The sequence below is a fragment of the Sinocyclocheilus rhinocerous genome, unplaced genomic scaffold (genome assembly GCF_001515625.1).
Source record: "Sinocyclocheilus rhinocerous isolate Xijiao unplaced genomic scaffold, SAMN03320098_v1.1 scaffold878, whole genome shotgun sequence".
Taxonomy (NCBI): Eukaryota; Metazoa; Chordata; class Actinopteri; order Cypriniformes; family Cyprinidae; genus Sinocyclocheilus; species Sinocyclocheilus rhinocerous.
The window spans coordinates 613,804-624,685 of NW_015664312.1; the positions used below are offsets into that span (position 1 = coordinate 613,804).

A 10,882-nucleotide genomic window follows, 5' to 3' on the forward strand; every position below is an offset into this window, starting at 1 on the left:
ATTTTGTAATAAAATCGACAGAATTTGAAAGCTGAGACTTTGTTTCATATCAAAACTAACAAAGCACAATGCTCATTGCGATTTACTGGATGGGAGGCACGCTAAAAATAATGTTTCAGTAAGTTTTGTTCACGCATCAATTGAAGACAGCACAGATTGGTTCATTTAGTCCGGACCAAAAAGGAAAATTATACATTTGGTCCTGGTCCGCTTAGCGTTCACATTGGCATTTATGACAGCGAACCAAACATGCCAAGTGTGAATGCACCCTAAGAATCATTATCTGTTAATCAAAATGAGAATCTATTAAAATTAAGAAATATTTTCAACCCAATCAAGAAATATTTTCAACCCAGTCGTAATATATAGTGAATCCAGAGTAATAGGCAAAAATATGTAGGTGTGTCGATATATATTGGCTCACCTCAAATGTAATCTCCAGAGTGTTTTTGGGGACCTGCAGGACTCCAGTCTCAGCTAGCTCCCCTGACACACACACCCAGGGGTTAGCCGTAAACATGGAGCCACCTAGTTTCTTGCTGGGAATGATGACCACATGGTATGGTATCACTGTGAACAACAACAACAAAGACAAGGTCAAGAGAAGAAAAGCAGAGTGCAGAGGTTTTTGATAGCAGAGTTAAATGGATAGTCCACCCAAAAAGTAAAATTCTCCCATCATTTACTCACCCTCATGCTGTCCCAGATGTATATGACTTTCTTTCTTCAGATGAACACAAACAGAGATTTTTTAGAAAAATAATAAATCTCTGTGAGTCTATATAATACAAGTGGATGGGTCCATCAAAGCTGATGCTTTAAAAACCACACAAAAACGAACACGACAGTAAACCATATGACTCCAGTTGATTCATCAACTTGATTCATAAACTGGGGTTGTATGTTACAGTCAAGTTCGTTTAGTGTGGTTTTTAAAGTATCAACTTTGAGGGACCCATCCATTACATGGACTCACAGAGATGGATTATTTTTCTAAAAATCTCTGTTTGTGTTCCACAGAAAAAAAGGGTGAGTAAATGATGACAGAGTTTTTGTTTTTGGGTGGAGTATCCCTTTAATTTATTTAATATACATGATATCAGTAGTCACAATTATAATGCTAGTGTTATATTAGTAAGCAACCTCATGAATATTATGATAATTTAATGCAACGTGTTTGTTTATGAACCATAAATTTGAAAGTGTTAAGACACTGAACATGCCTCCAAAACAGTGCTTTTTTTTTTTTATCTAGATATATACAGTATATATATATATATATTTACAATCTGAATCTGTGTGTTTGCTATGTCTGTTTCATCTAAATTATGAAAGAAAAACATTTCAGTATCAAGATATATATTGATTATCACCAAGGTTGCAAAATACAGAATATAGATCATTCTTCTGTGAAATACAAAATAAGATTTTTTTTTGGTAACCAACAGTTTAAGTTCCCATTGACTCCCACTGTATGGTCAAAACATATAACGGAATACAATGGAAACAAAACTGTTTGGTTACCAACACAACATTATTTGATTTTTAGGTTGACTATCCCTTTAATGGTATACTGTGTTTGTAGTGAGAGTTTGGTGACTCTTACTAATTGTGGTGAAGACATTGGTAAAGCAGAAGTAGTCCACTGCGTTGAAAGAGAGGAGATGGTAGAGGAACTGCTCCTTCTCATCATCACAGCGCAGGAAAGCATAGCGCTTATAGAGTTTCCTTCAAACAAATACAACCAAACACATGGAACCATACAGTACAAACCTAAACACAAAAGCTTTAAAAGGAAACAGTTGAAAGTTAAGTGCATGAGCAAAGAGCCCGAAAAAATGAGTTCAAATGCATTACAGGTCAGAAGAGGACACCACAAAGAACTCTTTAGTGAGGACGAGCCACTTTACTGTTCAAGGCTCATTAATAATAAAACAAAAAAATCTTCATTTTTAATGGTGTCTTATTCTTTACTGTGCTACATCTCCTGTATTTTAACTTTCTGATATCAAACAGTACATCTGATTCATAACACCGCTTTCTATGTCACTAAAGAACTAGTCAATAGGTCTTACTTGGTGAGCTCATGGTCAGACAGCAGCTGCTTCAGGTGCCTGGACAGCAGTTTCTTCTCCATGGAAAGACGAACCCATGCCCTGGCCTTCCCAACGTCTGTCTTGATCTCACTGATGTTCTGGATGTGCCTGAAGAATGACAGACAGTGAATTACAGTCACATAATTGGACTTCAAATGCCAATTTCTACCAGAATTAAGTAAATGAGTTTCAGCATGTCCTAACCAGACGTGACTTCTAACCAGCGCTGCGACACGTGATTAAATATTTTCCTTAATCATGAAAATTTTCTCCAAGTTATTGTTCTAACTAGCCGCAATGACGATATGCTACAGTATGAGCAACAGGGAACAGAGTTCAAATATACTTTTTGCATGACTGTAATATTAATTGTCAAAGTAACAGCTCAATAATTTACCTTGAAAATAATAAAATAAAGTAAATAAGAAAGTTCAAACTGTGAACTCTAAAGTGAACAAGCAATTGTATTTTAATGACAAACACTGTATCAGTCACTGGGTATGTAATCTGAACAATGTTAATATGGTTTAATTTGAATCTGAATTTCGAGACAGAAGCGCACTTGCAGAGAAAGCCTGTCCAAATGCTCTTCTGATTGGCTAATTGATTTGTGATTGATTTTGTTGTGTCTTTTGGTCGTGTCATGTCTAGTGTGGACAGACAAATTGCCTGTCACTGGAATCTAATCGCATCATGTCTGGTTAGGACACAGTGTTGGAGTCAGTCATTTAATTTTTTTAATAACACTGCCAGAGAAGAGTTTCTTTCTCTAGAGATTCTAAGATGCCTAGAATAATACATACACAATATAAAAATTACATTATAAAAACATAAACCTCAAAAGGATGATTCAAAAAGAAAGGTTGACAAATTAATTGTAAAATTGTAAAATGAGTGGTGCTTGCCTGTGCAAAACTCACCACCATGATACTAGAATGCTGTGGGAGGGTGCCAGGGTGTTGCTAAGTAGTTAATGTTTCCTGAGTGGTATCTAGGGCGTTGCTACATCATTGTTCACTCTATCATATAGAGTGCTACAGGGATTACATATTTTTGTAGGCCAAAAGTTAAAAAAAAAAAAGTTTATAGTAAATACTGTAGTGTTTTTGTACCATACTATAGTAAAGTGTATTATACTGTATATATTATAGTATTTACAACACTTTTTAATGAATGCTACAGCATACTGTAGTATTAACTATAGTGAACTGATAAACTGTAATAAATAATGTAGTATACTTTAGTTTTTACTACAGTAAACTGTAGTGTATTGTAGTATAATATACCCTATAGTTGTAGAAAACTTATATATACTTGTTTATATTACTATAGTTGTGTTATATTACCACAGCAACTATAGAATTACCACAACAAATTAATTCAAGTACTTTACTATAGTATGGTTCAAAAACATTATAGTATTTACTATAAATTACTATAGTATTTTTTCATGTGGGTTTTGGCACTTGGTTCCATCGTCCTAAAGTCAAAGTGTTTTATTTTGGTTAAATGCTTGAAATAAGGTCTGTGGTGAACACAAGCTCAAGATATTTAAACCTTTTCATCTTTAACATTAAATACATCTGTAATACCCCCTTGTGATTTTTTTAAAAGCTTTTACTTGTCTTTAAAAAAGACGGTTGCTAACAAGTGGCTAAATGGGACTACAGAAGTTAACAGTTACATAAAACATGATCACACTGAAAAGGAAAACTCATCTACTAGTTGTTTTCACAGCCTCACTGTGTTTATCATGCTCTTGCAAAGGGAATTTCAGGAATTTCTTTTTTTAAAGACTGAAAGAGTTGTCAGAAGCTTAAAGGTGGGGTAAGCGATTTTTCAAAAACACTTTAGAAAACTGATTCGGGCCGAATAGCAAAACAAACTTGTTGCCAATCAGCAGTAAGGGGCATGTCTACTCATGATGTGGAGGAGAGCGCGTTCAGTGCACAGGAGGGACAGAAAGATAGAGGTGGCGGATAAAGAACAAAAGAGGAAAACGTCTGCGGAACAAAAGAAGGCTTAAGGCAAGAAGTAGGACCCGTGTAAATATCGGATCAGCTTTCCAGCGCTGGAGAGAACTCAAAGAGCGGAAGGCCTGTGATCAGACGCCTGAGGTTGCTTTGTTTCTTCTCGACAGGTGAGTAACACCGTATCTGCGCCGCAACAGCTAAAGTCTGTTGAAAATCAAAAAACTAAGCAACCGTTGAAAATCATTTGAAATTTGTGTCAATACGTCATGAATACCAGAAATCGCTTACCCCACCTTTAATGGTGGTGATGATGAAGTCATGTGACCATGGTGTAGTTCGTTTATAGTCCACGTTTAGCGTTATACTTCTGCTGATTGTATTTAGGCTTCAAAATTGATAAAAGTTGTGTTCATTTTTGAAGATTATCATGATGAACAAAACTTGTAAGGATCATAAACGTTTGTTGGCTACAGAGCTTATTTTAATAATCCAAGCCTGGATGCCTGGAAGAATCCTGTTGGGTTGAACCAGGGTGATGCTGACTTCCTGTTTGGCCTAAAAATACATAATCACTGCAGCACTCTATTCTGTGCAAGTCTATGGGATTTTTGCTTGTTTTATCACCTGCCAGGCAAATCTTAAGCCACAGCACACATCTTTTCAGGAAGCTGCCTGATTTGAGACATCATTCATGTTAACTCAATGAAATGTATACTCCATATATAGTAAATATACTCTATTGTTATATATGAAATCAACTCAAATCTCTACCTCTAATTAGAATCAGTATTGAGGTGCGGTCACACTAGCAAAATTTCAGAGAATTTTTGAATACAAAAAAGGTCAGTTATCTATTGTCAATAGTGAATTGATGTATGAAGCACAACTTACACGGAAGTCACTTTCAAACCAAGCAGCTTTCTGTTGGCCAGCGCAGCAAATGCGCATAACCAACTTGAACCAGTTTCACTCTCACACGGAGTTCCCAATTGGATGGATTCCAATTCAAATCACTGTATTTCTCCCATGAAAATTCGCCTAACAACAATAAGTGAGATTGCACCATGACTCTATAAGAATCAAAAGAGCTCGTCTAGATACCGCCATAACCTGTCGTGCACAGGTTCATTGAACCCACTCCGTGCTTGCAGTGCAGTGGAAATTTGCCAGCATTCTCAGGAGCCTTTTCAGAAGAGAAAATGGGGGCAGGAGAAATGGTTCACAGACTCCCTAGAGCATCAGCCAGCCTGCTGTCATCGCTCGCAGTCGCTATCATGCATGCCACGTCCAGACGCATTCTCTTCCACTCCACCTCTGGTAGTCAACACTGTCTGACCTTCCATTACATAAATGTATTATAGCGTTTAGTGCTGCCCTCCAGATGCTGGCCAGATTTGAATTTGTAGACCTGCAGCCATAATCCTAATGTACTTATGTCTGAGCCATTGTCTTGCTCAGACATCAGAAAAAAAGCTTCTTTCACAAATCACTATTACTGAAATAGTATGTTTATCAGTTAGCATTTTCAGTAGGAGATCCTAACATGGCTGAAGAGAGGGATGTCATGCTAAGGCTTTCCCGCACTGCTATGACACGGCACAGCTCAGCAGGGGGTCTGGTGCTAATTAGGCTGGAAATAATGTGGCGACATGAAACGTCTCGGTGCTTTCTTCACGCAATGTGAGGAGTCGACCCCCCTTCCCATACACTCACTGCACTGCAGCACTCTACCTATAATTTTCATAACAAACAAACAAACATATGATCCCATATTTGGTCTTGGGTTTCAGGGTATATTTTCACATTTTTTCAAAATTTTAAGAAGATTCCCGTTTGTTTTAGATTTTTAAAATAGTTTTCTAATAGTTTTTTTTAGACACAAAACAAGTTTATTTTGACATATTAATAGAGAACACTTTAAATGACTAATGTAGTGATGTAAGTTAATTTGATAGACATCCTGTTCCTATGTCTTTTGCATTGTTGCAGTAACTGTTGCAGCCACTATTTTTCACCTTCTTGAAAAGCCCATATTATGTTCATTTACAAGTTCATAATTTAATTTTTGGGGTCTGCAAGAATATATTTACATGATTTAAAGTTAAAAAAACACTGTATTTTTCTCATACCATATACTGCTGCAGCACCTCTTTTCACCCTCTGCCTGAAATGTTTTAGTTCTGTCTCTTTAAAGCCCGCCTTTCCAAAAACCTCATAACTGGTTAGCTGGCCCAGTCTGTTGTGATTGGTTAACAGCTTAAAGCATGTGTTTGAAATGTAACCACCCTTACCATAATTGTGTTTCAGCTCCTGAGCCCTTATTAACAGCTGTAAACAGTATTATATCTAACTTTGGTGTCAATATTGGATGTCCATAAAACATGTTTTTTTTTTTTTGCTCTTGCATCATCAATTTCGCAAAATCATTTACCCAGAGAGAGATCAGATCCCCCACTTCAGAACCTGGCCCCGACACAAGAACCAGCACCATTTTGGTGGAAAAAGGGTAGTATGATAATCAAACATAATATGTAAGACTAAACCCACTCAGAACATACTGCCAGAACCAAAAACTGAGAGTACAAGCGACGGCATCAGCACTTCTCTGTGTAGTGTGATTGTTTTCTCTACACTATAATGGTTTAATTCTCACCTCATGTCCTGTATCATAGAGACCTTGAGAGGAGGCATTGCACAGCCAGCATCTGACTTCCGTCTCTCTGTGTCATGAATGATGCCTGAGACACAAAACAGGGAAAATACACTGAAAAATCAAACCTATTCAGCATGTTTTCAATGAAAGCCAGCTATCCAAGCACTATACAGGCTCTGATCCAAACCCCAGAGAGCTGCCTACCTAGAAAGCCTTTTTAGCATCATAGGAAGTTTTTTCCTTTTTTCCTAATTTTTTACAAAATTCTAAGGCAAAACATATATCCCAGACTGCATTGCAACAAAATAAAAAACATATTTATATTGTAGTCAATATTTAAAATGTAGTATTTACTATTATTGAATGTATTAATATTTTAAAATAGTTTTCATTTTAAATGTTTTTAGCAGTTAAAGTTGGAATCTTTTGTGTGGATAACGTGAGTTGCGCTGCCTATGTAGAGATTTTCAAATCAGTCACTGTTCTATTTTGACTAACATGCCGCCTCAGAAGAAGAATTCTATGTAGGCAGCTAGATGTATGGAATTACAATGTGCAAATGCTGTATCATCTTAGTATTTTACCAGGAGGGCCGAGGCCTGCTGGAGTAGCATCTCTCTTCTCTTTACTCTCCTGATAATGTAAGAGGTGCGACCACAAGGCAGATTTTCCCTGGCAAACACACAGAGCAGGACCTGGTCAAACAAGCTGACCATATTACACATTACCACATTCATAAGAGCCCATTGTATGCCCAGTCTATGTTGTCTATGTACCTGCTTGACCTGCAGACCGTGGCTCCAGATTCTTTCCAGCAGATCACACAAGCTGGCGATGAGTGTGTTCTCCTCTACACCAGTGATGCTAACCTCCCCGTGGCCCAGCTCCACCGCTTCCCGTCCCATCTTCTCCACCAGCATGCGTTTGGTCTGAGCCAGATCAAATGGGGTTGTTATTATAGCTTATATCCTGATCTACCCGGATCACCCAGATGGATCAATACCCGTTTTATTAATTCAAATATAGAGAAGGATCAAAACACGCACCTTATTTCTGCACTCTTTTAACAGTCCCTCTACAAACTTCCAGTTGGTCTGTGCGATGACTGAAGGTGACAGGTTGGAGAGTTTGGGCTGGCGGAGAGTGGTGCCCAGGTTCCTGGCCTCCTGGATGTACTTCTGCATTGACAATATCAAAAAGTCACATGATGCCCATTGCCCAAAAAAAAAAAACTTTGATGTAGCTTGTGGCATTTGAGTTACTTTAAATTTAGAGTTCTGGTGGCTTAATAGCCCCAAGTCCACTGGGTTAAACGCCACGGTAAGCACAGGTGGTTTACAATATATAGAACACCTACAATACCTACACTTCTAAACAGCGTCTAAGATAGTTAAATTCGCTGAGACGAATTGAAGATTTGGGAAACATAGAAAAGAAGTTTCACCCTCTGCCTGAAATGTTTTAGTTCTGTCTCTTTAAAGCCCGCCTTTCCAAAAACCTCATAACTGGTTAGCTGGCCCAGTCTGTTGTGATTGGTTAACAGCTTAAAGCATGTGTTTGAAATGTAACCACCCTTACCATAATTGTGTTTCAGCTCCTGAGCCCTTATTAACAGCTGTAAACAGTATTATATCTAACTTTGGTGTCAATATTGGATGTCCATAAAACATGTTTTTTTTTTTTTGCTCTTGCATCATCAATTTCGCAAAATCATTTACCCAGAGAGAGATCAGATCCCCCACTTCAGAACCTGGCCCCGACACAAGAACCAGCACCATTTTGGTGGAAAAAGGGTAGTATGATAATCAAACATAATATGTAAGACTAAACCCACTCAGAACATACTGCCAGAACCAAAAACTGAGAGTACAAGCGACGGCATCAGCACTTCTCTGTGTAGTGTGATTGTTTTCTCTACACTATAATGGTTTAATTCTCACCTCATGTCCTGTATCATAGAGACCTTGAGAGGAGGCATTGCACAGCCAGCATCTGACTTCCGTCTCTCTGTGTCATGAATGATGCCTGAGACACAAAACAGGGAAAATACACTGAAAAATCAAACCTATTCAGCATGTTTTCAATGAAAGCCAGCTATCCAAGCACTATACAGGCTCTGATCCAAACCCCAGAGAGCTGCCTACCTAGAAAGCCTTTTTAGTATCATAGGAAGTTTTTTCCTTTTTTCCTAATTTTTTACAAAATTCTAAGGCAAAACATATATCCCAGACTGCATTGCAACAAAATAAAAAACATATTTATATTGTAGTCAATATTTAAAATGTAGTATTTACTATTATTGAATGTATTAATATTTTAAAATAGTTTTCATTTTAAATGTTTTTAGCAGTTAAAGTTGGAATCTTTTGTGTGGATAACGTGAGTTGCGCTGCCTATGTAGAGATTTTCAAATCAGTCACTGTTCTATTTTGACTAACATGCCGCCTCAGAAGAAGAATTCTATGTAGGCAGCTAGATGTATGGAATTGCAATGTGCAAATGCTGTATCATCTTAGTATTTTACCAGGAGGGCCGAGGCCTGCTGGAGTAGCGTCTCTCTTCTCTTTACTCTCCTGATAATGTAAGAGGTGAGACCACAAGGCAGATTTTCCCTGGCAAACACACAGAGCAGGACCTGGTCAAACAAGCTGACCATATTACACATTACCACATTCATAAGAGCCCATTGTATGCCCAGTCTATGTTGTCTATGTACCTGCTTGACCTGCAGACCGTGGCTCCAGATTCTTTCCAGCAGATCACACAAGCTGGCGATGAGTGTGTTCTCCTCTACACCAGTGATGCTAACCTCCCCGTGGCCCAGCTCCACCGCTTCCCGTCCCATCTTCTCCACCAGCATGCGTTTGGTCTGAGCCAGATCAAATGGGGTTGTTATTATAGCTTATATCCTGATCTACCCAGATCACCCAGATGGATCAATACCCGTTTTATTAATTCAAATATAGAGAAGGATCAAAACACGCACCTTATTTCTGCACTCTTTTAACAGTCCCTCTACAAACTTCCAGTTGGTCTGTGCGATGACTGAAGGTGACAGGTTGGAGAGTTTGGGCTGGCGGAGAGTGGTGCCCAGGTTCCTGGCCTCCTGGATGTACTTCTGCATTGACAATATCAAAAAGACACATGATGCCCATTGCCCCCCAAAAAAAAACTTTGATGTAGCTTGTGGCATTTGAGTTACTTTAAATTTAGAGTTCTGGTGGCTTAATAGCCCCAAGTCCACTGGGTTAAACTCCACGGTAAGCACAGGTGGTTTACAATATATAGAACACCTACAATACCTACACTTCTAAACATTTAAATCTTGGTATTGTGTTAAATTAAATTAAGCACAAAATGAAGACTTATCTCATGAAGAAATTCATGAGATAAAAAAATAAATAACAATCAAATAAAAAGTAAAATTGAAATAAATAAAACATAAAATAAATAAAAAATAATATATGCGTACCACAAAAAAAATATGAAACCTATTTTTAGGACCATTAAAATTTTATGAAATGCATTTTATTTTTAATGACAATTAAGGCTATACTTTTTTCCAAACCCACATGACTTTTCTTCCGTGGGGCACAAATTAAAGACACATTTTAAAGGCTGTTCTGGTGTTTTTCCATAAAATTACAATAAATGAGGACTGGCACTGTCTAAAATCACACAAAAGCACAGTAAAAGGATCCTAAAATAATATAAAGATGGTCAACGAGACTCACGCACTACATCTCAAGTAGACATTTATGATACTTAAGCTAAACTGACAAATGAAGTAGAGGGGTTTAAATGAGCTTAATTGTAATAAAAATAATATGGCAATAGAAAAAAATCTTAAAGGTGCTGTATGTAAGTTTTTGACTCTACTAAAGCATAAAAATACCATAATATGTTTGCAGATATTTAAGAAACATGCTAAGTTAACATACTTGTTTATCTGAAAAACAATGCTACAGTCAGTTATTCTCTTTTGAAAATGTGCGTTCCGGGCCGGAATGTCCGTCTCTGCCACTGCCAGTTTATCCAATTGCATTTCGTCACCCCGGGTTGCCAGTTGGCGGAAAACAGAGCGTATTTCATTTCATTCATCGTCAAGTGCGCTCGTTCCTGTTGGTGTCGTCAATCTGGCAACCTGCGTGTGCGTCAAG

At 37.8% G+C, this 10,882-nt stretch overlaps 1 protein-coding gene across 1 annotated transcript in view; it reads right to left on the reverse strand.

The window, feature by feature from the left end:
- The window catches only part of LOC107730084 (DENN domain-containing protein 5A-like), a 73,089-nt gene that overhangs the window by 6,382 nt on the left and 55,825 nt on the right, over positions 1–10,882 (reverse strand). Inside the window, exons 11-17 of the mRNA XM_016540819.1 lie at positions 9,709–9,840; positions 9,439–9,591; positions 9,247–9,334; positions 8,663–8,747; positions 2,076–2,204; positions 1,607–1,728; positions 425–570 (exon numbers count right to left, since the gene is read on the reverse strand). Coding sequence (XP_016396305.1) covers positions 425–570; positions 1,607–1,728; positions 2,076–2,204; positions 8,663–8,747; positions 9,247–9,334; positions 9,439–9,591; positions 9,709–9,840 — 855 coding nt within the window. The remainder of the gene's footprint in view (positions 1–424; positions 571–1,606; positions 1,729–2,075; positions 2,205–8,662; positions 8,748–9,246; positions 9,335–9,438; positions 9,592–9,708; positions 9,841–10,882) is intronic.